Consider the following 26,856-nt stretch of genomic DNA (forward strand, 5'->3'; position numbering starts at 1 on the left):
TCATTTTCCTTTGGCCCTTCCGAACGTAGAATCATCACAGAGGCAGCCCCTGGAGCCCCTCCCCCGGGCCGTGGAGATGATGGGCCAGAGTAGAGAAAGAAAATGGGCAGGCTTAAGTGGAAAGTCCCAGAGGATCCTCTGCCAAAACCTCAACCCCCAGCCCTCCTGAGGCTGCAGCCTCCTCCGTCCCTGCCGCCGTCCCCTTTCGGGTCGGCCCCACCGCCTAGCTCTCCGGGTCTTCCGCCCGGCTGCTCCAGGCTGGGCTGAGGCAAAGACCCGCCTCCGCGTCCTGCCGGACCCTCAAGGGGTCACTTCCCTTCTCCGTGTTTCAGTTTCCTCAAGTGTTAGGCTGGCAGGGGGCCGGGCTGGCTCTAAAAGAACCTCGGCTCGGGATCGCCAGCCGCAGTCCCTGCCCTTCCCCCGCCTGCGGGCCGGGCGCCCCCTCCGCTCGTACAGCTCTGCCGGCGGCCCGGGACAATCCTCGCCTTGTCTAGGGCTCCGGCATCTGGAGTTTTCTGTAACCTCCGGCTACGCCTTTTTTTTTTCACCCTCAGGGCGGAGCCCCAACCGGGCTCCTCCTAGCTGCTGGCGGTACAGCAGCCCCGGTCCTTTTTCTAGAGCCCCTCTCCCGAGTTGGGATCCAAGGCAGACAGCCAGAGCCGGATGCGGGCCTGTGTGCAGCTCGGCCCGCTCTCCGCCATGGCCTCGGGCCCGGAACTCCGGCCCCTGCTACTGCTGCTGCTACTGCTGTCGCCGTCTCCTGCCGCCTCGGCCTCAGATCGACCCCGGGGCAGCGATCCCGTCAACCCAGGTGAGAACCCCGGGAGGGACGACCGGCGCTGGGCTGACGTGTCTGCAGGCTTGGGCCGGGGAGGGGGATCTAGGCTGCCCTCTCCCTGGGTCAGCGGGCTCCCTAGGGCTGAATCACACTGTGCCTCGCCCAGAACTGAGGTGTCCAGCTACCCCTCCGCTCCACTTCGCGCACTGACCGCGAATTTCTGAGTGTTACTAGCATTCCGCTCTCACTGGGGTTGACGTTTCCCTGGGTTAGAATAATTTAAGAAGGGATAAGGGAAAAGAGGTTAGGTTTCCCTGGTGACTCAGACGGTGAAGAATCCGCCTGCAATGGGGGAGACCTGGGTTCGATCCCTGGGTCGGGAAGATCCCCTGGAGAAGGGAATGGCAACGCACTCCAGTATTCAGGCCTGGAGAATTCCATGGACAGAGGAGCCTGGTGGGCTACAGTCTATGGGGCCGCGAAGAGTCAGACGATACTGAGCGACTAACACACACACAGGGTCTGGAGCAGCGTGGGACGGGGGGAGGGGTGGTCGGTGAGCTGAGTACGTGGGGCAGCAAGCTGGGTGCTGAGTTCAGTCTGGTGACAGAAAAGCTGCTGGTGATCACCGTGGCCACAGCGGAGACAGAGGGATACCGGCGTTTCCTGCAGTCAGCGGAGTTTTTCAACTACACTGTGCGGGTGAGGAGAGGAACACCCTCCTGGGCCCCTCGAAGGGGTGGGGGAGGGGCGTCTAGCACCCCACCCAGAGTGGGCCAAGGGCTGGATGCCTGGGACCCTCCGGTGAGCCTGGTCAGGGCAATGAGCCCACCTGGCCACCTGAGACTCTCCCTGGCATTCTGGGTCTTCTCCACAGACCCTGGGCCTGGGAGAGGAGTGGCGAGGGGGTGATGTCGCCCGAACGGTCGGTGGAGGACAGAAAGTCAGGTGGCTCAAGAAGGAAATGGAGAAATACGCAGAGAGGGAAGATATGGTCATCATGTTTGTGGACAGGTAAAGGGGAGGGGGCGGACAGAAGGGGAGAGGATAGGGAGATTCCTAGTGGTCGTCCTCCTCATCGTCCCCCGCCTCCCTCAGCTACGACGTGGTTCTGGCTGGCAGCCCCTCGGAGCTGCTGAAGAAGTTCGTCCAGAGTGGCAGCCGCCTGCTCTTCTCCGCAGAGAGCTTCTGCTGGCCCGAGTGGGGGTTAGCAGAGCAGTACCCTGAGGTGGGCACGGGGAAGCGCTTCCTCAACTCTGGTGGTGAGTGGCAGAGGGTCCAGCAGTGGTGGGGAATGGAGTGTCCCAGGTGCTTGAGGGCGGGCAAAGGAACGGGGACCGGCCCTGGGACACTGGGGAGTCTGGGAGTCAGTGCATCCTCTCCCCCCGCCAGGATTCATCGGCTTCGCCCCCACCATCCACCAAATCGTCCGCCAGTGGAAGTACAAAGATGATGATGACGATCAGCTCTTCTACACTCGGCTCTACCTGGACCCAGGGCTGAGGGTAGGGAGAGGCCGAGGAGGGCCCCCATCCCCGCAGCTCTGGGGGGTGGCAAGCCCTGAGGAAAGGAGTCAAGAGGCTTTCAGAAAGACATGGAGAGGAAAGAGTGGGAAGAGATGTCTCAGCCCCTCGTTAATTCACTGCCCCCACCTCATCCCATCCAGGAGAAGCTCGGCCTTAGTCTGGATCATAAATCGCGGATCTTTCAGAACCTCAACGGGGCTTTAGGTGAGGAGACAGCAATGAGAAAAGGGGCAATGAGAGAGGCTGTTGGGGGTCCTGAATGTGGGTGGGGCTCCTGGTAGATCGGGGTGAACTTCAGCTCACCTCTGTGTTAACTGCAGCAAACGTCTGAATGGCCCACAGAGTCAGGTGCACTCTGCTACCAGGAATAGCAGCAGCCCCTGTTGTACATGTCCATTGCTACGTGCCAGGCTCTGGGTCAGGTTTTTCCTTCTTTAGTTTCATTGAACACAACAATCCTATGAAAGGCGGTCTGTGATTATCCACTGGTTACATATGGGGAAACTACCTCCCTTCGGGGCCAGAGACTTCCCCGGGGGGCACAGGTAGTAAGTGGTGGGGCTCCCCAGGTGGCTGCAGCCTGGCCAGTGCCCTTGGAGAGAGACGTTATCCCATCCCTGCCCCGTGGACCACGGTCCTTCATTGTCTAGAACCCCTGGGTACCTCCCCCCATCGCCACCACCTCCACTGTATTTAGAAGCAACTGCTGATTGGCAGTTTCTAGAGTAAGGGAGTCTAAAGCCTGGACTTTCTTCCCCAGATGAGATGGTTTTAAAGTTTGGTCGGAATCGAGTGCGTATCCGGAATGTGGCCTACGACACGCTTCCTGTTGTAGTCCATGGGAACGGTCCCACGAAGGTGCTCCAATCGCTTCTCCCCTCCGCGCAGCCCCTGCCCCAGTCAGTCCTGGTCCCACAGTCCCCCAGGTTCCTCCAGCCCTTCTGAGCTGTGAGACCTCCCCGCCCCAGAAGCGCAGGAGCTGGGAGAGGTTCTCCGTGCCCACGCTCCCCCTGCCCTTCTCCGGTCCCTGCCCCCACCTCCCTCACCCCTGGCCGCGCCTCAGCCTCTCACCGCCTCTCCCAACAGCTCCAGCTGAATTACCTGGGAAACTACGTCCCCAACGGCTGGACTCCCGAAGGAGGCTGTGGCTTCTGTAACCAGGACCGGAGGCCACTCCCGGGGGGGCAGGTAAGGAGGGCGTGCCGGGGGGGTGGGTGGGAGAGTGCTCTGAAGCAGAGGGTACCAGGAGGGTGCTGGGCAGCAGGGGTGGAGGCAAAGCCCCTGGAGATCCGCCCCCACCCTCCACTAAACTTGGCAGGGTGTGGAGGACAGACTGGGTAGGGGGAGCCGGCCTTTCCTCTGAGCCCCGTCTGGGTAGGCAGACTGGGTAGGGGGAGCCGGCCTTTCCTATGAGCCCCGTCATGTCGTCATATCTTCCAGCCTCCCCCCCGGGTACTTCTGGCTGTGTTTGTGGAACAACCTACCCCGTTCCTGCCCCGCTTCCTCCAGCGGCTGCTGCTCCTGGACTACCCCCCCGACAGGGTCACCCTGTTCCTGCACAACAACGTGAGACACCCTGACTGCTAGCCTCTCCCTCCCAAGGGACCTCCCCACCCCACTACCCAGATCAGACCTCTCCCCGCACCCCAGACTCCTTCCTGCAGCCTTTCCTCCTGCAGGAAGTGCTCCCCCCGCCCCGTCCTGTCCCTTAGATGCCTCCTTTCTGTCCTCTCAGCATCCCCCCCCTCCAATCTCTTCTCCCCGTACCTCCAGGAGGTGTACCACGAGCCCCACATCGATGACTCCTGGCCCCAGCTCCAGGACCACTTCTCCGCTGTGAAGCTGGTGGGGCCCGAGGAGGCCCTGACCCCAGGAGAGGCCAGGGACATGGCCATGTGAGTGAGCCTCGGGCGGGGTGCCCGCACCTTTCCCGCCCTTCTCCTGCTCCCCACGGTCTTTTTTTTTCTCCCTCCTGACTTCCAGCTGGTCAGCTTCCTTCTACTCACTTTCCCTCTCCTCTCCTCCTTGGGTCGGGGGAGTTCCATCCCCTGCTCAGCCCCCGCCTCCTGCCACCTGCTCCTGCTCATCAATGTTTCGGTCTGTCCCCTCCAGGGACATCTGCCGGCAGGACCCCAAGTGTGAATTCTACTTCAGCCTGGACGCTGACACCGTCATCACCAACCTGCAGACCCTGCGCATCCTCATTGAAGCGAACAGGTCTCTCTCACCGAGCTTGGCCAGAGGGCCCCCAGATTAGTCCCCAGGGAACCCCCACCTCCTGCTCTGGCCACGGGGCTTGCCTCCTCCTGGCCCTCACCTGCGCTTGTCCACAGGAAGGTCATAGCGCCCATGCTGTCTCGCCACGGGAAACTGTGGTCTAACTTCTGGGGGGCCCTGAGCCCCGACGAGTACTATGCGCGCTCGGAGGACTACGTGGAGCTGGTGCAGAGGAAGCGAGTGTGAGTGCTGGAGGCTCCCCCAACCCAGGAGCCCGCCCAGACCCCTCCATCCTGCCCCAAAGGCCCGAACGCGGGGGCCCAGTGTGGCCACCACGAAGGCGTGCTGGGCTGTGGGGTAACTAAGGACTGATGGTGGAGCCGGGTCTGAGAGGGTTGTGACCAGCAGGGCTTCCCTGGGGAAGCGAGAGGGACCTCGCAGCTCTCAGCTGCCGAGGGAAGGGGCTCCAGGGTGAACTGGGCAGGACGGTGTCGGGGCAGGGGGGCGCCCACCTGGCTGACCCCTGTGTGTGGACCTCCAGGGGCGTGTGGAATGTGCCCTACATATCCCAGGCCTACGTGATCCGCGGGGAGACCCTGAGAACGGAGCTGCCCCAGCGGGAGGTGTTCTCGGGCAGCGACACCGACCCAGACATGGCCTTCTGTAAGAGCCTGCGGGACAAGGTGAGGGGTCCTGGGGCTCCTGGCGGGGGCTCTGGGAGGCAGCCCCCTGGCTCCGCATCACCCTCCTCACACCCTCTGCCCACTGCCAGGGCATCTTCCTCCACCTTAGCAATCAGCACGAATTTGGCCGCCTCCTGGCCACCTCCCGGTATGACACGGACCACCTGCACCCTGACCTCTGGCAGATCTTCGACAACCCCCTGGTGAGTAGGCGGCCCCTGGCTCAGATGGCACGGGCCTTCCCTGAAGGGGAATGCCATGCCCTGGTCCCATCACACACGCGTGCACACTGGGCAGGGTCACCTGCCGCCTGGGGAGGGGGCCTCCCATGTGGGAGCAAGCAGCGTGAAGAGGGCAGAGGTCAAGGTACGCCTCCTGCTCTCCCCTAGGACTGGAAAGAGCAGTATATTCATGAGAACTACACTCGGGCCCTGGAAGGGGAGGGGTTCGTGGAACAGGTGAGTCCCACTCAGGACCGTGGCCCAAGGGGATGACCACCACCCTTGGGGCCCACCACCTGGATGAGGGGTTCTCCCAGGGTCCTTGCCCAGGTGCCTGGGGGTTTTCTGCTCAGGCAAGATGAGGGCAAAGGCTGAGCTGATAGGCATGCAGCCCCCAGCCCAGCATTCATCCCAGTGGTCCTCCCTTGTCCATTGGGCGTGTTGGTGTATGGGTGAAATGACATTTTTTAAAACGAGGTTGAAAATCACTGTCCCAGAACCCAGGGCTCCAGGAATCGTGCTATCTGTGCCATGTTCTCAGCGCTGCTCTCACCTTCTCTGGCTGAGTCTTACCCCTCCCCAACTCCCCTCACCAGCCCATCCCCACGCTCAGCTGCCCGTTCCTCCACCTTCTCTCATGTCCTGGCTTACCTTTCTGCTCCCTGCTTTCTGTCTCCTCCCACTGGCTGCCTGTCCCCTCCAGGGGCATCACCCAGCCCTGTTTTCTTCTTCCCCTGCCCCGTCCCGTCTCAGCCCTGCCCGGACGTGTACTGGTTCCCTCTCCTGTCCGAGCAAATGTGCGATGAGCTGGTGGAGGAAATGGAACACTATGGCCAGTGGTCAGGAGGCCGGCATGAGGTGAGGGGCCAGGACCGCGGAGGAGGAGGCCCCCAGGAGGAGGGAGGGGGAATTTCCCTGATTGAGGGAAAATGGCATCTGGAGAGTGGAAACAGAGAGGGGGCCCCCAGCAGGAAAGGGAAGACAGGGTGCACCTCTGTATTCTTTCATTCTGCCGTGTATTCAAGAAGTACTCCCTGGGCGGGTCCTTAGACACCAGCCCCTGACCTGGACGTGCAGGTGGAGCTCTGCCCTCCACAGCCCCACCTGCCATCAGTAGCTTCTAAAGTCTGTGACGGACAGCCTGGGTGCTGCGGGAGTCACAGGAGGGAACCTTGACCCAGATGCAGGGGGACCGAGGGCTTCACAGAAGAGGTGACATCTTCGCTGAGACTTAGAGAAAGGAGGTGTGAGTCAGCTAAGACGTGGTGGAGACTTCAGAAGGAGGGAGCACAGACTTCAAGGCCTGGGAACAAGAGGAGGGGAGGTTGGCACCGCCCCGTCAGCTCAGTACCCACTGCCCGCAGGACTCTAGGCTGGCTGGAGGCTACGAGAATGTGCCCACTGTGGACATCCACATGAAGCAGGTGGGCTACGAGGACCAGTGGCTGCAGCTCCTGAGGACATACGTGGGGCCCATGACCGAGAGCCTGTTCCCCGGCTACCACACCAAGGTGGGCCGCTGCACGCCACCCCTGCTCCCTCCTCCGCCTTCCCACACCCGTGCTGGCTGGATGGCTCCACACAATGCCTTTTGGCCTGTGAAGCATTTAAATTGGCCCTGTAGAGTGAGATCCGGGCTCCCCTGGTGGCTCAGACGGTAAAGAAGCCACATGCGCCTGCGATGCAGGAGACCTGGGTAGATCCCTGGGTTGGGAAGATCCCCTGAAGGAGGGCACTGCAGCCCACTCCAGTGTTCTTGTCTGGAGAATCCCATGGACAGAGGAGCCTGGCGGGCTGCAGTCCATGGGGCCGCAAAGAGTCAGACATGACCTAGCACAGCACAGAGTGAGACCTCGCAGGAGGGCAGCTCTGGGGGAGCAGCCTGTGGGGAGCAGTGAGAACCCTCCTGGCCATGCCCCCCAGCCTCTCCTCCCCTGTGCCTGCAGACCCGAGCGGTGATGAACTTTGTGGTCCGCTACCGACCAGATGAGCAGCCCTCTCTGCGGCCGCATCACGACTCATCCACCTTCACCCTCAATGTCGCCCTCAACCACAAGGGCCTGGATTATGAGGTGAGTCCCTCCTGCTCTCCACTCAGGGCGCCCCCAGGGCCCCTCCACACGCACTGACGCACATGCGCACCCCCTCCCCCAGGCCCTGTGTCCAGCCCCCTCACAGGCACGATCACCTCCCTGCCCCTTGTCTGCCCTCGTCACGTTTCCCAGTGACTTCCAGGGTCATATTCTGGACCTCTTCTGGGCTGGCTACCCCCTGTGTCCTGTGTCCCCCGTCTGCCAATGCCCACCCCTCTTGTCCCCTCCCTCCCTGATGCCCGGGTTGGCCTCTCTCGCCTCGGGTTAGCCCACCACCCAGTCCCCACATCTGCTCACTCTCCAGCCCCCTCCCCTCTCGTCTCTCCAGGGAGGTGGATGCCGCTTCCTGCGCTACGACTGCGTGATCTCGTCCCCCCGGAAGGGCTGGGGGCTCCTGCACCCAGGCCGTCTCACCCACTACCACGAGGGGCTGCCCACCACTCGGGGCACCCGCTACATCATGGTGTCCTTTGTCGACCCCTGACACTCAACCACTCTGCCCAACCTTCCCTGCCATCGTGCCTTCCTGTGCACCCCCTCCTCAGTGTGGGGGGGGTGGGTGTCGGCTCCTCACTTCCTGGGTATATGGGGTCTGTGTGCCTGGGACTGAATGTGTCGCCTCGCTCCCCACCACACAGCCCTCAGGAAGCTCAGGGAGCCCCCTGTCCTGTTCCCCGGTCCCCAAGGGCTCATGGGGACAGGACCTCTGGGGGTTCGCTACATGATAAATTATTGTTTCTCAGTCTCCCTCTCAATAAAGGAGGATTTGTAATTCTTGAGCCCATTTATTGTTTCATTACCTGTGGACCCCTTGTCCATCCCACCACCCAGAGCAGAGGGGAGACCGAGGGTGACCTCAAAGGAAAACTGAAAAGAGGAATGACAGAAACATGATATTAGAGCAGAGTGGGAATCTAGAAGCTTCCTTGTCATTCCAGAGCTTGGGAGTGATGTGTTGGAGGCCAGACCCAAAGAAGGACTTCCCCTGTCAGGATGAGATGAGAGGCCCCCACCCCCACACAGCTCCCAAACTGTCATCCCCAATTCTTTCCTCACCTGATGGCATCTTCTCCCATGCAGAAAGGATGAGAGAGGCACAGCCCTGAGCTAGGGTCCAGGGATAGTGCTGGGACATGCATTGTAGGAGGGAAGACAGGCTGGAAAGTTATTGGGAGCTCTTGGGCCTCAGCTTTTAGTCACATGGAATCAGGAGAGGAGAATCCGGAGGGTGAACCCAAGGACGCTTCCTGGAAGAAGGGGAAGGGAAGCAGCCTTGAAAAAAAGACCTCTTGGAGCTGGTTTTGCCGCTAGTCTCAAGGGGACCATCAAAGGCTTGCAGAGACCCCTGGAGGTGCCCTGAGGACAGCAGAGCAGGCCCCTTTATCCTGGTCCTCCCCAGCCTTGCACCAGCTACCTTCCTGTGTTGATCTCCCAATGTTCCCTGGCAAAAGCCTTTTAAAAACCAGGCACCTGCCCTAGGACATTTCCAGCTTCTAACAGTCCACTTGCATCCACAGCTAGATTGTCCTTCCTTCCTCCTACCCGGATTCCCAGAAAAACTTCATCCATGAAACCATCCTTCCATCCTTCCTGGCCCCCTGGGCGGGTCACCTTCCCACATGGACTGAGTCTCTGGCCAGACTCTAAAGTTCATCTCACCCAGGCCCCCACCACCCTCATCACTTGCCCTGTGATGCGAGTGGGCTGAGCAGGGATAGAAGGAAATATCTCTCTTAACAGAAGGTCCCTGGTCAGTGAAGCTGCACAGGTGTGAGGCCAAGGACAGGGGCAGAAAGGGTGTGTCAGCCTAGGCAGTACTGGAAGCTGCCTATCCTGTCTCCACCCTTCATTCATGGAGCATCTCCCATGTGCTGGGCACCCATCGTGACGGCTGCAGTGATGAGCACAATTTTTTTGTTGCTCACGGTATGCAGGAGACTTTGATCAGAAAATCGCCATGATGGGAGACTTCCCTGGTGGTCCAAAGGTTAAGACTTTGCCTTCCAATGCAATGGGTGTGGCTTTGATCCCTGGTTGGGGAGCTAGGATCCCACATGCCTTATGGTCAAAAAAGCAGAATGTAAACAATAGAAGCAACATTGTAACAAATTCAATAAGGACTATAAAAATGGTCCCCGTTTAAAAAAAAAAAAAAATCATGGTGATGGGGAGGGAAAGTATTCTGTGCCAGGAGAGAATGTGACATGTGACAGAGGCTTCTGACAGTTATGTGTCAGACTTCCATAAAATTTTGAAGTGACATTCAACGTGGCTCAGGACTTCCCTGGTGGTCCAGTGGTTAAGAATCCACCTTACAATGCAGGGGATGCTGGTTCAATCCCTGGTCGGAGAACTAAGATCCCACATGCCACAGAGAAACTAAGCCCGTGCAGCTCAACTCCTGGCTCCTCTGGATGGGGAACCCTTGTGCCAAAACTAGAGAGTCTGTGTGCTGGAATGAAAGGTCCTGCCTAATGCAGCCAAATGAGTAAGTTAAAAAATAAAGTGACATTCAAAAAAAAAGACGCGTCCTACCAGTGGAGGATGTAGAGGTGGGGAAATCAGCATCATCATAAAATACTGAGTTTAAGATGGGCTCAAGGATGTTTGTCCAAGATGGGAAATAGTGCCAACGTGTTGTAAGAACTAGAAACGAAAAGTGACCTTTAGGGACTTCCTTGGCCAGTCAGTGGCTACGACTCCCTCTCTCCAGTGCAGGGGGCCAGGGTTCGATCCCTGTTTGGGGACCTAAGATCTCATAGGCTACACTGTGTGGCCAAAAAATAAATAAAAAATTTTAAAAAAGAAAAAGTAATCTTTAAAAATTGTATCAAAATGTTTTAAAAAGATTTTTAAAGTGACATTCTAGGAATTCCTTGTAGGTCCAGTGGTTAGGACTCCGCCCTCTCATGGCCAAGGGCCCAGATTCAATCCCTGGTCACAAGGCAAGGCACAGCCCCCAAAATTAATTAATTAATTTAAAAAGGTGTCAGTCTCTGACCTGGAAAAAGTGGTTGCTCCGCAGCCTCTAGTCATGTTGAACAGGGCCATGGTCACAGTGAGGACTGGCCCGGCCCACATGGATGGAGTGCTCACAGCCCAGGGGGCTCTCACTTGCAGGGGCTCCCCAACCCTTAGCCTTTCCCATAAAACCCTTCCCTCCAGAGGTCTCCCCACAGAGGCCTAAGCTGCTCCTCAGGGAATAAATCCTCCTGCAGGTCTAACCTCCTCTAACCCACAGGGGCCAGGCCTGGGTGACAAATGGGGAATGCTGCTATGCAGGGTACACACATGGCAACTTCCCCTGGCCCAGGACCCTGCCAGTCTGCTCGTCACAGGGAGCCAGTCCTGACCTCCACCAAGTCCAAACACCTTCCTCACCGCCAGACTCCAAGCCACATCCCTGGTCTCCCCTTTGGGTCCTATTGGTCACAGCCCTGTGAACCCAAAGAGTTGGTTAGCCCTCCCTTTCCAGAGCTCATGATGGTTCACTGTGCAGGTCAGCAGAGGGGGCAGAAAAGAGGGCAGAACCCAGGTCAGGGGTCAGAGCCAGGGGGTTGGGCCAGAAGACAGAAAGCTTCAGAGCCACAGTGGCCCCTCTGTGACTCCCCTCTACAGAAGGCCAGCCACCTTCACCGGCCTCCAGGTGTGTGCCCTCCTGCGATGGATCTTCTCCATTTTGGAGCTTGGTGAGTCCCTGAAGCCCTGAAGACCCCTGGGTCTGGCTCTCTGCTTCCCGATGCCAAGGTGGGAGGGAGGCGAGGCTGGGATCTCTTGACAGTGTAGGGCAGGAGGGGTTCCTTCAAGAGATAACAAAGATGTATGTTGGACAGATGGACCCGAAACCATGGAACAGGGAATGGGGTAAAGGGGGAAGCTGGGATTTAAATCTCTGCAGTCAGAGTCCTCGCACCCCTTCCCACCACCTCCAGCCAGGGGTGCCTAACTGCCTTATTCCCTGTACTCCTGAGCCAGGCTTGGATCCTAGAATTCACTACCTGGATGGGCTCTACGGAGACAGAAATACACCTTGGGCAGAAGGCCGCGGCTGTGCCTGGGTCCCCAACTGGGCCGTCTGGAGACATTTCCCGGACCACCTCCCCATCTCACTGAGGCACTGTGGAGCTCTGTGCTGGGTGGGAGCTGGGCTTCAGGGTAGACCCTTGGGACCGTGACCCAAAAAGTCCAAACTTAGAAGCCCCAAACTGGTGTGCACCCTGTGTCCCCAGCTGGTGGACACCACAGAGTTGGGTCCCTTCCACAGCTACCTCTTGGTGGAGCTTCCACCCTCTCGGAGTCCAGGTTCTTGGGGCCTTCAGCACCTTCAGCACAGAGACCAACGGCTTCTCCCACCTCGTCCCTGGCCTCCGGCCCCACCTGCTCCAGCTGCCCCATCCTGGCCATCTTCCTGTCTTCCGGGACTACATCCTGTGTGCTGGTGAGCAGGGGAGCCCTGGGTCTCAGGACCCCCAGTCCCTGTGGTGACCTCCTCCCTGCCTTCCTTCCCCTGGGGGCACCTGGTCCCAGCTCCATCTCCCAGTGCCCTCCTCCCTCTTTTCAGGAGGACTCAGACGTCAGTCTTCAGGCCTCTACCTGCACTGAGAGGTGAAGGTTCATGTTTGGGACCTGAAATTCTGGCAGCTGGCCTTGTCCCCAGGCTGGTCCTTGACACCTGGGCCAACCGTGAACTCTGTCCCAGTTGATTCCGGGGGCCGGGAAGAGGAGTTGCAGCAGCCACCCCTCTGGCCTCTTTCTGCCCAAGCTGGGTCCCCAATCCCAGTGCAGTGAACCCCGAGGCTCACCCCTGTGCTGATGGACGGCTGAGTGTGGACTACCTGCAGCGGCTCTCCCAGCTTTCCAAAAGCACGAGACACACTATGGGATCCCCAGCCACAGGCACCTCCTCCTCAGCTAGGCGGCCCCCAGCCCTCGGTGGTTCTGTTGTAGGAAAGGGGAGCCCTTCCAGGGCCCGAAACTGCGCTCTTGTCTAACACTCAGAAATGAATTGTCCGAGGAGATGCATCTGCTGACACAGCAAGAGATTTTATTGGGAAAGGGCACCTGGGTGGAGAGCAGTAGGGTAAGGGAACCCAGGAGAACAGCTCTGCCACATGGCTTGCAGTCTCGGGTTTTATGGTGATGGGATTATTTTCCAGGTTGTCCTTGGCCAATCATTCTGACTCAGAGTCCTTCCTGGTGGTGCACGTCTTATTCAGCCAAGATGGATGCCAGAGAGGATTCTGGGAGGTGGTTGGACATGTGGTATCTCCTTTTGACCTTTCCCGAGCTCTTCCGGTGGCTTATTAGTTCCGTGTTCCTTAGCAGGACCTCCTGTCGTAAAACAACTCATGCAAATGGTTACTATGGTTCCTGGCCAGGGTGGGCGGTTTCAATCAGTGTGCTTCCCCTAACAGTTCCCTCGGTGGATGTCATGGGGACTGAAATTAAAGGTGGAAACCACCTGTGGTGTTGCTGTGTTTGTGCTTGGCTGGAATATTGACACATCTGGCTGCATCTCCCAGTGGCCTAGACACTGCCAAAGACCTGCAGGATCCACTGGCCACGCTAGAGATCACAGAGTCCCTAAAGCACCTGGGGGTGGGTCTTGGTGTCATGCCCCCTACTCCTCCCACTTGCTCCAGTGTGCTCTGGGAAGTGAAGGTTTGCTTTTGGGGCCTGAAATCCTGGCTGCCCTTTCGCAACAACACCAGCCCTGGACTCTGTCCTGATTGACCTGCTGTGCTGGTTGGTTTGATGCTGAGAAAGATTGAGGGCAGGAAGAGAAGGGGATGACAGAGGATGAGATGATTGGATGGCATCACCGACTCGATGGACAGAAGTCTGAGCAAGCTCCGGGAGTTGGTGATGGACAGGGAAGCCTGACATGCTGCAGTCCATGCAGTCACAAAGAGTCGGACACGACTCAGCAACTGAACTGAACTGGCTGGTGGGTTTGTGCTGAGCATGGATATCCGCGTGCCTCGCTGCACCCCACAGTGGCCTAGACACTCCCGGAGACCCGCAAACAGAAACGGGGTGAGGAGCCCTGCTGGCAGAAGGGCAGCACCTGAAAGTCCCCACCGCCCTACTGCCTTCCTGCAGCCAGAAAACCCTGCAGAAACAGTGGCTGGAAGTACTGAGAACCTGCCAATACATGCTCACTTTCCTCTTCATGGGTGAGCAGAGCAGTGCCCAGGGTAACTAGGGAAAGAGGGGAGCCTAAGAATGGGGAGATACCCCTCGTCCAAGGTAAGGAGCAACGACTGCGCTTTGCTGGAGCAGCCGTGAAGAGATACCCCATGCCCAAGGTAAGAGAAACCCAAGTAAGACGGTAGGTGTTGCAAGAGGGCATCAGAAGGCAGACACACTGAAACCATACTCACAGAAAACTAGTCAATCTAATCACACTAGGACCACAGCCTTGTCTAACTCAATGAAATTAAGCCATGCACGTGGGGCAACCCAAGACGAGCAGGTCATGGTGGAGAGATCTGACAGAATGTGGTCCACTGGAGAAGGGAATGGCAAACCACTTCAGTATTCTTGCCTTGAGAACCCCATGAACAGTATGAGAAGGCAAAATGATAGGATACTGAAAGAGGAACTCCCCAGGTCAGTAGGGGCCCTATATGCTACTGGAGATCAGTGGAGAAATAACTCCAGAAAGAATGAAGGGATGGAGCCAAAGCAAAAACAATACCCAGTTGTGGGTGTGATTGGTGATAGAAGCAAGGTCCGATGCTGTAAAGACCAATATTGCATAGGAACCTGGAATGTCAGGTCTATGAATCAAGGCAAATTGGAAGTGGTCAAACAAGAGATGGCAAGAGTGAATGTCGACATTCTAGGAATCAGCGAACTAAAATGGACTGGAATGGGTGAATTTAACTCAGATGACCATTATATCTACTACTGCGGGCAGGAATCCCTCAGAAGAAATGGAGTAGCCATCATGGTCAACAAAAGAGTCCGATATGCAGTACTTGGATGCAATCTCAAAAAGGACAGAATGATCTCTGTTCGTTTCCAAGGCAAACCATTCAATATCACAGTAATCCAAGTCTATGCCCCAACCAGTAACACTGAAGAAGCTGAAGTTGAACGGTTCTATGAAGACCTACAAGACCTTTTAGAACTAACACCCAAAACAGATGTCCTTTTCATTATAGGGGACTGGAATGCAAAAGTAGGAATTCAAGAACCACCTGGAGTAACAGGCAAATTTGGCCTTGGAATATGGAATGAAGCAAGGCAAAGACTAATAGAGTTTTGCCAAGAAAATGCACTGGTCATAGCAAACACCCTCTTCCAACAACACTAGAGAAGACTCTACACATGGACATCACCAGATGGTCAACACCGAAATCAGACTGATTATATTCTTTGCAGCCAAAGATGGAGAAGCTCTATACAGTCAGCAAAAACAAGACCAGGAGCTGACTGTGGCTCAGATCATGAACTCCTTATTACCAAATTCAGACTTAAATTGAAGAAAGTAGGGGGAACCACTAGACCATTCAGGTATGACCTAAATCAAATCCCTTATGATTATACAGAGGAAGTGAGAAATAGATTTAAGGGCCTAGATCTGATAGATAGAGTGTCTGATGAACTATGGAATGAGGTTCATGACATTGTACAGGAGACAGGGATCAAGACCATTCCCATAGAAAAGAAATGCAAAAAAGCAAAATGGCTGTCTGGGGAGGCCTTACAAATAGCTGTGAAAAGAAGAGTAGCAAAAAGCAAAGGAGAAAAGGAAAGATATAAGCATCTGAATGCAGAGTTCCAAAGAATAGCAAGGAAAGATAAGAAAGCCTTCCTCAGCAATCAATGCAAAGAAATAGAGGAAAACAACAGAATGGGATAGACTAGGGATCTCTTCAAGAAAATTAGAGATACCTAGGGAACATTTCATGCAAAGATGGGCTCGATAAAGGACAGAAATGGTATGGACCTAACAGAAGCAGAAGATATCAAGAAGAGGTGGCAAGAATACACAGAAGAACTGTACAAAAAAGATCTTCATGACCAAGATAATCACGATGGTGTGATCACCGACCTAGAGCCAGACATCCTGGAATGTGAAGTCAAGTGGGCCTTAGAAAGCATCACTACGAACAAAGCTAGTGGAGGTGATGGAATTCCAGTTGAGCTATTTCAAATCCTGAAAGATGATGCTGTGAAAGTGCTGCACTCAATATGCCAGCAAATTTGGAAAACTCAGCAGTGGCCACAGGACTGGAAAAGGTCAGTTTTCATTCTGATCCCAAAGAAAGGCAATGCCAAAGAATGCTCAAACCACCACACAATTGCACTCATCTCACATGCTAGTAAAGTAATGCTCAAAATCCTCCAAGCCAGGCTTCAGCAATATGTGAACCGTGAACTTCCTGATGTTCAAGCTGGTTTTAGAAAAGGCAGAGGAACCAGAGATCAAATTGCCACCATCTTCTGGATCATGGAAAAAGCAAGAAAGTTCCAGAAAAACATCTATTTCTGCTTTATTAACTATGCCAAAGCCTTTGACTGTGTGGATCACAATAAACTGTGGGAAATTCTGAAGGAGATGGGAATACCAGACCACCTGACCTGCCTCTTGTGAAATCTGTATGCAGGTCAGGAAGCAACTGTTAGAACTGGACATGGAACAACAGACTGGTTCCAAATAGGAAAAGGAGTATGTCAAGGCTGTATATTGTCACCCTGCTTATTTAACTTATATGCAGAGTATATCATGAGAAACGCTGGACTGGAAGAAACACAAGCTGGAATCAAGATTGCCAGGAGAGATATCAATAACCTCAGATATGCAGATGACACCACCCTTATGGCAGAAAGTGAAGAGGAACTAAAAAGCCTCTCAATGAAAGTGAAAGTGGAGAGTGAAAAAGTTGGCTTAAAGCTCAACATTCAGAAAACGAAGATCATGGCATCCGGTCCCACCACTTCATGGGAAATAGATTGGGGAACAGTAGAAACAGTGTCAGACTTTATTTTTTGGGGGCTCCAAAATCACTGCAGATGGTGATTGCAGCCATGAAATTAAAAGAGGCTTACTCCTTGGAAGGAAAGTTATGTCCAACCTAGATAGCATATTCAAAAGCAGAGACATTACTTTGCCAACAAAGGTCCATCTAGTCAAGGCTATGGTTTTTCCTGTGGTCATGTATGGATGTGAGAGTTGGACTGTGAAGAAAGCTGAGCTCCGAAGAATTGATGCTTTTGAACTGTGGTGTTGGGAGAAGACTCTTGAGAGTCCCTTGGACTGCAAGGAGATCCATCCAGTCCATTCTGAAGGAGATCAGCCCTGGGATTTCTTTGGAAGGAATGATGCTAAAGCTGAAACTCTAGTACTTTGGCCACCTCATGCGAAGAGTTGACTCATTGGGAAAGACTCTGATGCTGGGAGGGATTGGGGGCAGGAGGAAAAGGGGACGACAGAGGGTGAGATGGCTGGATGGCATCACTGACTTGATGAATGTGAGTCTGAGTGAACTCCGGGAGTTGGTGATGGACAGGGAGGCCTGGCGTGCTGCGATTCATGGGGTCTCAAAGAGTCGGACACGACTGAGTGACTGAACTGAACTGAACTGAAGGGATTATTTTCCCATTAAGGTAACAGGCCACCCTCTACCTTCTGCTTCTTCTCTGTCCCTTATCTGCCCCTCCCCAGGCTGAGTCTGAGCCCTGGCTGCCTAAGTTCAGGCAACAGGTCAGGCAGTGGGATGGTGATCCAGAGTGTAGCCCTTGTGCCCTGACACCCTAGTAGGACCTTGAACTCTCACATCTGTTGGTGGGGAGGGAGGTCTTTTCAGCTGGTATCTTGCCCTCTCTGCTTTCTTCCCCTCATTCTGCCCACCTCCCCTCCCATGGCCGGTGAAAACGGCAGAGCTGCCCCAAGACCACAATTACCTGCTGGTCACTCACCTGCATGTGCTTCGGACACTTTTGTAACTTCACGACTGAGAGCACTGGCTTCTCCCAGCAGTTCCCCAGGCTTCAGCCCTAGACCACCGGTCTGAACGACCTCTTCTACCTTCCAGTGTATCGAGACTACTTTTTGTCCTATGGTAAGTCTTGTCTGTGGTGGCTCAGAAGGTAAAGCATCTGCCTACAACGTGGGAGACCTGGGTTCAATCCCTGGGTCCGGAAGATCTCCAGGAGAAGGAAATGGCAACCCACTCCAAATCCCATGGGCAGAGGAACCTGGTGGGCTACAGTCCATGGGGTTGCAAGAGTCAGACACGACTGACAGACTTCACTTTTCTTTCAAGTCTTGACCCGAGGCGGAGGAGGGGGCCCCCCCACTCCTGCCAGAGTGGCCCCCAACACGCCACCCAGCCCCGGGACCTGACTTGAACATTGGCCAGGCTCACAGTGTGGGTCAGTGACTGGTTTGGAAGTGAGCGTTCCACCTCCTTGATGGGAGAGGTGCTGTGGGGCACAGGCACAGAAGCACAGGAATATGGAGTTTGGAAGGAAAGGGGTGGAGAGCTCATACTTCCTGTGCTAAAGGGCAGGGTGAGGGATTAGGGAGCCAAGTAGCGGGTACTGACTGTCCCTGCACGCATTCTAGTCCACAGGAGTATGTTCTGTGAACCACCAGAGCCTGGATTTTATTCTGCCCACTCCCAGCTCAGCCAGGCTGTGGTCATCGTGATCGGGGGAGCCCACAAGGCCCTGCATGCCATCCCAGGGGAGCACTGACTCACTCTCCGGAATCGTAAAGGCTTTGTCCGCCTGGCACTGAGGCACAGGTAAGCGGGGGCCCAGCCAGGAATGCGTTCAATGGTCAGAACCTCACAGTGTGTCTGGGGATCTACATTCTATCCCTACACACCGGCCCCCTGGAGGTGGGCTGTGTGTTCCCAGAGCTTCCACCGTGCCCACCTCTAGAGGGCGCTCCTGGCAGACCTTGGGTGTTTCCTCTGTGCCCAGCCCTGGTGCCCATTCCCCAGGCTTCCTCCCACACAGAGACACAGACAGGATCACAGTGCGAATCGCTGGACCCTGGGACTCAGACACCCTTGGTTCACAATCTTTTACGACACCGTCTCACGGACAAGAACTTGCAAACTTCTTTTTAAAAAAAACCCCATCTATTATTTATGTGTTTATTTTGGCTGTGCTGGGTCTTCGTTGCCGTGTGGGCTTTCTCCAGTTTCAGTGACTGGGGTCTAGTCTCCAGCTGTGGTACGCGGGATCTCCTTGTGGTGGCTTCCCTTGTTGCAGAGCACAGGCTCTAGGCTCACTGGCTCAGTTGAGTACACTGACTTGGTTGCCCTGCCGGATGTGGGATCTTCGGTGACCGGCGATCAAACCCCTGTGCCCTGCATTGGCAGGTGGATTCTTAACCACTGGACAACCACGAGGGCCCCACGCTTCTTTACTTGTGATACAGGGTTAACACCCACCTTTCCACCATATGGTGGTTGGTGACTGTGCAGAAAAATGTATAGAGGATGGCCCAGTACACACTCGTTTCTCAAGAAACATAAGTCCCTTCTCCCAGAGAGTTCTTTGTAGCTACTGTCATTCGCTTCAAATGGTCTTGGGAGGTGGTATCTTGTTGGGGAGAATGTGGGGGCACTCCTAGAGCCCCTGACCTGACCAGCCCTCTGCTCCCTTGCACTGCCCCCTGCCCCCTTGCACTGCCCCCTGCCCCCCAACCAAGAGCCTCGCTGATGCCCATGTATTCCTTTGGGGAGAATGATGTCTTCAGAGTTAAGGCTTTTGCCCCAGACTCCTGGTTCCAGATCACCTTCAAGAAGCTCGTGGGCATTTCTCCTTGCATCTTCTGGGGCCGTGGTCTCTTCTCAGCCAAGTCCTGGGGCCTGATGCCCTTGGCCAGACCCATCACTACTGTGGGTAAGTGCCCATGTCCAGGGAAGAAGGCCTCTATGAACTATGTGGGCAACCAAGGCCCCTCCCCTGACCTGTGTCCCCCTGTCCCTGCAGTGGGCCGCCCCATCCTGGTGCCCCAGTGCCCACAGCCCACCGAGGAGCAGGTAGACCACTATCACACGCTATACATGAAGGTTCTGGAGCAACTGTTGGAGGAGCACAAGGAGAGATGTGGCCTCCCGGCTTCTACTCACCTCACCTTCATCTAGCCCTGGCCTCACCCCTCCCCACCTCACACCACCACTCCCACCAGCCCCTGATCCCAGTGCCTGAGACCCCCACCTACTGCCATGCTACTGTGCCAATAAAAGCTAAAGTTCTCCCACACTACCATTTCCTAGAAATGGATGTCAGCCGAGCTTAGACTCCCGCTTCGGGTGTAACCAATGCCACGTATATTCCAGCCCATCCTAGTGGGTATGGACTTGCTGCCTTAAACTGAGTATCACAACCTTGAATTCTCCTCCCAGAGAGACTTAATTCTGCTGCATGAGCTTGCATAAGTCTCTTCCCTTGGCTAGGTCACTTCTCCCACTGTAAATACAGGCAAGTGCTTAGCTAAGAGCTGTAGGGTTTGCCTCTTGAGAAATCTGTATGCAGGTCAGGAAGCAACTGTTAGAACTGGACGTGGAACAACAGACTGGTTCCAATAGGAAAAGGAGTACGTCAAGGTTGTATACTGTCACCCTGCTTATTTAACTTATATGCAGAGTACATCATGAGAAACGCTGGACTTGAAGAAACACAAGCTGGAATCAAGATTGCCAGGAGAGATATCAATAACCTCAGATATGCGGATGACACCACCCTTATGGCAGAAAGTGAAGAAGAACTAAAAAGCCTCTCAATGAAAGTGAAAGTGGAGAGTGAAAAAGTTGGCTTAAAGCTCAACATTCAGAAAACAAAGATCATGGCATCCGGGCCTATCACTTCATGGCAAATAGATGGGGAAACAGTGGAAACAGTATCAGACTTTATTTTTGGGGGGCTCCAAAATCACTGCAGATGGTGACTGCAGCCATGAAATTAAAAGATGCTTGATCCTTGGACGGGAAGTTATGAGAAACCTAGATAGCATATTCAAAAGCAGAGACATTAGTTTGCCAACAAAGGTCCATCTAGTCAAGGCTATGGTTTTTCCTGTGGTCATGTATGGATGTGAGAGTTGGACTGTGAAGAAGGCTGAGCTCCGAAGAATTGATGCTTTTGAACTGTGGTGTTGGAGAAGACTCTTGAGAGTCCCTTGGACTGCAAGGAGATCCATCCAGTCCATTCTGAAGGAGATCAGCCCTGGGATTTCTTTGGAAGGAATGATGCTAAAGCTGGAACTCCAGTACTTTGGCCACCTCATGCGAAGAGTTGACTCATTGGAAAAGACTCTGATGCTGGGAGGGATTGGGGGCAAGAGGAGAAGGGGACGACAGAGGATGAGATGGCTGGATGGCACCACTGACTCGATGGATGTAAGTCTGAGTGAACTCCGGGAGTTGGTGATGGACAGGGAGGCCTGGCGTGCTGCGATTCATGGGGTCGCAAAGAGTCGGACACGACTGAGTGACTGATCTGATCTGATCTGATCTGCACATCCTCTACCCTACAGGGCCAGGCTCCAGGGTTAAACGGGGAGCCCTGCTAGTCAGGGTACCACCCACATGGCAAGCCCCACTGGCCCAGACCTCTGGCCTTGGGTGAGCCCAGGGACCAGCTGGAGTCAATGCCCAGATCCCAGATCAGATAGTTGAGCTTGCAGATATGCAATCATAAGGGATGTGTCAAGTTGGCACTGGAACACCGGTGAGGAACCCAGGAGGTAGCAGGGGGTTGGGGGGGATGGTTGGTAGCTGGGCCTGGCCTCTGGGGCAAGGCGGCTGGGGAGGAGCCCCGCTTCCAGGACCCCGGAATCAGGTGTCCCCTGTGCCCCCACAGCCTCCCCGGTGCCAGTCTTCTCTTTGGGGGAGAATGAGGCCCTCCACAGTTTCTGAACCCACCGGGGTTCTGGGTGGAAAGACACAGGAAACATTGGGCCGCTGCTGAGAGTGGCTCTACGAATGTTCCAGGCCCCAGGGCCTTCTCCTGCCCTTCCACACCTGAAACCTCTGCCTACTCTGCCCCCAGGCTCCTCAGCCAGCTCCCTGCTCCCAGGCTCAAGGCCCCCGCAAGGTTGGGAGGTGAAGGTCCCAGGTTGGGGCCTGAATACTCGGTGCCAGTCCCGCCCCCAGGCTGGCATTTGGCCAACCCGCCAGCCCTGAACTCTGTCCCACTGGATCCCTTTAGAGGGAAGGGGACGTCAAAACATCTCAGCGATCCCCCGTCTTGATCCTCTTCTGCCCACAGTGGGGGCTCCCATCCGGGTACAACTGTGTGGGCTGTGGGGGCGAAAGGGGTACTTCAGCACATGCGCATGCGCACGCGCTGTTCTCGGTCTTCGGTCAGTTGAGCAGCTCTCGCAGCTGTTCCAAGGTCAGACCCTTTGTACCGGGTCCCCGCCCACAGGCACCTCCTCTTCATCTAGTTGGCCTCAGGCCCCTGGAGGAGTGTGGCTGGCGACTGAAATTCAACCTGGGAATAAACTTGTGTGTTGGTGTGTTTGTCCTGGGGGTTGACATACCGGCTCTAATTAACACCTCCGAGTGGCCTAGACACTCCTAGACTCACAAACACTAGGGCGCACTCATCCAGGAACAGCGAGATCACATAGTCAGGGCTGGGACCCAGTGGGTGGGCTCTCTGGCTTCTTCTGCAACTCCTGCCCACAATGATTTCTAATGCACTGAGGGCTGGGCCTCCACGGCACGCCCCCTAGGCCATCTCCCAGTCGCAAGAAGGGACCAGCCCAGACCAACCCACTGGAGTTCATGATAAGTGAGAGCAGACTGGAGACCTCTGGGGCTCTGATGAGAGAGTCTCCCCATGCACACAGCCCCCTACAAGCGATCCTGGGAGGCTCCAAGCGCTTGGCCACTCAGACCAGAAAGATTTCCTGCGCTCCAACCAAAGCCTTCATCACATTTTTCCTGGTTCGGGAGCCCTGCTAGCTGAAGGGGAGCACCTGGAAATCTCCACGACCCTACCACCCACCCCCAGAATGAAAACCTTAAAGAAACAGTGGTTAGAAATACTGAGCACCTACCAATACGTGCTCTGTTTCTGCTTCCTGGGTAAGGGGAGCCAGGCAGGGGTCCAACTGGGAAGGTGGGAAAAGGGGAGGGTGGAGGGTGGAAGCAATGGCACCCCACTCCGGTACTCTTGCCTGGAAAATCCCATGGATGGAGGAGCCTGGTGGGCTGCAGTCCATGGGGTCGCTAAGAGTCGGACACAACCGAGCGACCTCCCTTTTACTTTTCACTTTCATGCATTGGAGATGGAAATGGCAACCCACTCCAGTGTTCTTGCCTGGAGAATCCCAGGGATGGGGGGGCTGCAGTCTATGGGGTCGCACAGACTCGGACATGTCTGAAGCGACTTAGCAGCAGCAGCAGCAGAGGGAGGAAGACTGGAGCCCTCCCTACTGGACCACCAAGGCAAAGGGAGGGACATGAAGTCTGAGTCCTGTCCCACTCTTCCCGACCCCATGGACTGTAGTCTACAAGGCTCCTCTGTCCATAGGATTTTCCAGGCAAGAATACTGGAGTGCGCTTCCATTTCCTTCTCCAGGGGAATCTTCCCGAATCAAGGATTGAACCTGGGTCTCCTGCATTGCAGACAGATGCTTTACCGTCTGAGCCACTAGGGAAGCCCAGGGCAAAGGGAGGGACGTGTCAAAGTATAGCAGGGAGACAGGCAACGATCTCACTGATGAGGGGAGAGGGGAGAAGTCACTGCGTTTTCACAATCTAACTCGTTTTCCTTTCTCATCGTTCCCCAGGCTTTTTCTTTTCCCTTGTTGGCTTCTTCCTCCTCTTCACCTCTCTCTGGTATCTCCCTGTTCTCTACTTGGTATGGTTATTCCTGGACTGGGACACACCCCAGAAAGGTGAGTGTTAAATAAGGGCAGGAAGAGAAGGGGGTGACAGAGGACGAGATGGTTGGATGGCATCATGGACTCAATGGACACGAGTGTGAGCAAGCTCTGGGAAATAGTGAAGGACAGGGAAGGCTGGCATGCTGCAGTCCTTGGGGTCACAGAGAGTCAGACACAACTTAGCAGCTAAACAACAAAAACAAGGGCCCGGGTAGAAGGGGGTGATAAATGGTGTCTGTAGTGATTCTTCCCACCTTATCTCTCTGCCCAAGGTGGAAGGCGAAATCAGTGGTTGAGGAACTGCACTGTGTGGAAACACCTGATTGATTATTTCCCCATTAAGGTAACAGGTCACCCTCCAAGGGATGCTCCACTCCTCCCGCTCCCTTACCTCCCACCTCCTCTCTCCTCCCCATGATGGCTTCTCACCTCTGGCTGCTTAAGTTCAGGTAACGGGGCAGGGGGTGGGATGGTGTTCCAGAGTGGATCCTGGTGCCTTTGACCCCATCTTATCCTGAACTCTCAAGATCTTGGTGGGGAGGGAAGCCCTTTCAGCTAGGGGCCTGCCCTCTCTGCTTTCTTTCCTTCATCCTGCCCCCTCCCACCACAGCTGGTGAAAACAGCAGAGCTGCCCCCAGACAGGAACTACGTGCTAGCGTCCCACCCACATGGGGTCGTAGCCGTCGGAAGCATCTGTAACTTCGCCACGGAGGGCACTGGCTGCTCGCAGCTGTTCCCAGGGCTTCGGTTCTCAGTGGCCATGTTGAATTGTCTCTTGTACATGCCAGGCCATCGAGAGTACTTTCTGTCCTGTGGTGAGTTTGAGTTGAGTGACAGAGGGTGACCCCACCCCAATCCTGCCAGAGTGACCCCCAGTCACCACCCACCCCAGGCACTTGGCTTGAATTGGCCAGGTTCACAATGGGGGTCAGGAGGTGGCTTGGCCCGAGTGTCCTGCATCCATGCTGGGAGAAGCACTGTAGGACACGTGGACAGGGGCACAGGGGTAGGGAATTTGGCGAGAATGGGATGATGTCTAATACTCAGTGTGCTTAAGGGAGAGGTGAGGGACTATCGGGCCCATGAGGGGGTACTAACTGTTCCTGAACCTCCTCATGCCCACAGGAACATGTTCTGTGAACCGTCAGAGCCTGGATTATGTTCTATCTCAACCACAGCTCGGCAGGGCTGTGGTCATCGTGGTCGGAGGGGCCAATGAGGCCCTGTATGCCGTCCCAGGGGAGCACTGCCTCACTCTCCGGAATCGTAAAGGCTTCGTCCGCCTGGCACTGAGGCACGGGTGAGCGGGGGCCCAGCCAGGGCTGCCGTCAATGGTCAGAACCTCACAGTGTCTGGTCGTCTGCCCTCCATCTGTGCACACCCGCCCCCTGGAGGTGGGCTGTGTGTCCCCAGAGCTTCCACCGTGACCACCTCTAGAGGGCGCTCTAGGCAGACTTTGGGTGTTTGCTCTGTGTCCAGCCCTGGTGCCCATTCCCCAGGCTTCCTCCCACGCAGAGAGACACACAGGATCACAGTGCGAAGCGCTGGACCCTGGGGGCTCGTATGCCCTCGGCTCACATTCTTTTATGATGCCCTCTCACAGGCAAGACCTTGCACACCTCTTGTGAAACAGCTAACGCCCGCCTTGCCACCACACTGTAGTTGAGACTGTGTGAGAAAATGTATATAGGAAGGTCCAGGACACATTGGTCTTAAGAAAGAAAATCCCTTCATCCAGATCTTTCTTGTAGAACCATCCTTTGCTCCTAATGCCTAGGAAGGTGGTAACCTGTGGGGGAGGAATTTGGGAGTGCTTCTCGAGCCCCTGATGTGCCCAGCCATTTTCTCTCTTGCCCCTCCCTTCCCAGCGCCTCCCTGGTGCCCGTGTACTCCTTTGGGGAGAATGACATCTTCAGAGTTAAGGTTTTTGCCCCAGACTCCTGGCAGCGTCTGTTCCAGGTCACCATCAAGAGGCTCCTGAGCTTCTCTCCTTGCATCTTCTGGGGCTGTGGTCTCTTCTCAGCCAAGTCCTGGGGCCTGGTGCCCCTCGCCAGACCCATCACCACTGTGGGTGAGTGCCCTTGTCCAGGGAAGAAGGCCGCTATCTGCTGTGAGTGCAGCCAAGGCCCTCCTCTGACGTGTGTCTCCCTGTCCCTGCAGTGGGCCACCCCATCCTGGTGCCCCAGTGTCCACAGCCCACCGAGGAGCAGGTGGACCACTATCACACGCTGTACATGAAGGCTCTGGAGCAACTGTTTGAGGAGCACAAGGAGAGCTGCGGCCTCCCGGCTTCTACTCACCTCACCTTCATCTAGGCCTGGCCTCACCCCTCGCCACCTCCCAGCTTGCCCCCCACCTCCAGTCCCTGATCCCAGTGCCTGAGACCCCCCACCTACTGCCGTGCTACTGTACCAATAAAAGTAAGTTCTCTCGCCACTGCTTGATAGAATCTCTCTCTTCAAGCAAATTTGCCCACGTGTGTTCCACTACCACACTAATCGACAGAGACTTGCCACCTTAGACTCAGAGCAGGGCCCTGAATTCTCGTCCCAGATATTAAATTCTGCTCTATCAGCCTCCGTCTAATCTCTTCCCTTGGCTGGGGCCTTTCTCCCTCTATAAATAAAGGCATCTGCTTAGCTGAGAAACATAGGGCATCAGAACGGTTTCAGGGAGGATAGATCCCAATGGGCTAGGCTTTCAAGTGGGGACAGGTATAGGTAAGCTACCATAGGGTAGCTGGGGAAATACTGTGAACAAAGGCTGACAAGGGTCAAGGGTACCTGAAGTAGGGCGATTTCGATTGACCTCTTGTGATAGAAAAGAAAGAGTTTCCTATCTGCATCTCCTCCACTCCTTCCTGTTCCCTTGGGGCTGGGAGATCACGTGATGCAGGGATTTATTTTACCATATGAAGCCCTACTGCAAGCCCAGCATTAGGTCCACAGGAACTTCATTCACTGGGTGAGAAAGACTCTTCTCAAAATTGCCTTATTAACATCAAAAAATTTAAAAGAGTTTGGGAAAATAAGAGCCAATGAATGTATCACCATCATGTCCATCACCACCATCATCATCAGGCCATGGCATCAGTGAAGTACCAAGGATCTGCTGAAACATTGGGAGGGAACTTGTGTGGTCATAGCATCCTTTGACTTACGTGCCTCTTATTTGCTATCTTGACTCACGTCCCTCCTACTAGCTGACTATCTTTGTGCCTGTGTCCATGACTGAAATGAGAAGCACCTTTTGCAAAGTAACTGAGTACAAATCGATTTGCTCTCCACCATGCTAGAAATTTTATTCAGTAGAAGAATTTTCTCTATCCAAGTGAAAAGTCTTAGCAGTCTCATGAATTCCTTGGGTCGTTCTCAGGTGACAAGTTCTACATTCACTTAACATTCATGTCTAGAAATGTTCAGGTGGGTTAGCAATCAACACATGCATCTGCGTCTGAGGGTAGGAATTCC

General features: G+C 55.2%; 2 protein-coding genes and 1 pseudogene across 3 annotated transcripts; all 3 read left to right on the forward strand.

Moving 5' to 3' along the window:
• Window positions 1–2: 2 nt before the first annotated feature.
• On the forward strand, window positions 3–8,291 carry PLOD3 (procollagen-lysine,2-oxoglutarate 5-dioxygenase 3). 2 transcript variants are annotated; one of them, XM_055561528.1, is made up of 19 exons: window positions 3–811; window positions 1,389–1,480; window positions 1,656–1,792; window positions 1,877–2,040; window positions 2,171–2,283; window positions 2,445–2,508; window positions 3,065–3,162; window positions 3,391–3,492; window positions 3,745–3,870; window positions 4,078–4,199; window positions 4,417–4,521; window positions 4,638–4,763; window positions 5,063–5,204; window positions 5,294–5,407; window positions 5,594–5,662; window positions 6,179–6,283; window positions 6,790–6,936; window positions 7,372–7,497; window positions 7,847–8,291. In XM_055561528.1, the coding sequence occupies exons 1-19, from the start codon at window positions 664–666 to the stop codon at window positions 8,000–8,002; spliced, it is 2,256 nt and encodes a 751-aa protein (XP_055417503.1). In that variant the 5' UTR covers window positions 3–663; the 3' UTR covers window positions 8,003–8,291. The 2 variants fall into 2 exon arrangements, with proteins under 2 accessions (XP_055417503.1, XP_055417504.1); XM_055561529.1 differs by lacking the exon at window positions 5,594–5,662.
• A 5,191-nt stretch (window positions 8,292–13,482) lies between these two features.
• On the forward strand, window positions 13,483–19,634 carry LOC129637663 (2-acylglycerol O-acyltransferase 3-like; annotated as a pseudogene).
• A 1,558-nt stretch (window positions 19,635–21,192) lies between these two features.
• On the forward strand, window positions 21,193–25,779 carry LOC129637664 (2-acylglycerol O-acyltransferase 3-like). Its single transcript, XM_055561883.1, has 9 exons — window positions 21,193–21,219; window positions 21,541–21,585; window positions 21,760–21,853; window positions 23,291–23,398; window positions 23,659–23,729; window positions 23,997–24,201; window positions 24,512–24,686; window positions 25,255–25,457; window positions 25,547–25,779. Exons 1-9 carry the CDS (start codon window positions 21,193–21,195, stop codon window positions 25,699–25,701), a joined length of 1,083 nt encoding a protein of 360 aa, XP_055417858.1. The 3' UTR covers window positions 25,702–25,779.
• The last annotated feature ends 1,077 nt before the right edge of the window (window positions 25,780–26,856 follow it).

This window comes from Bubalus kerabau, chromosome 23 (genome assembly GCF_029407905.1).
Source record: "Bubalus kerabau isolate K-KA32 ecotype Philippines breed swamp buffalo chromosome 23, PCC_UOA_SB_1v2, whole genome shotgun sequence".
Lineage (NCBI taxonomy): Eukaryota > Metazoa > Chordata > Mammalia > Artiodactyla > Bovidae > Bubalus > Bubalus kerabau.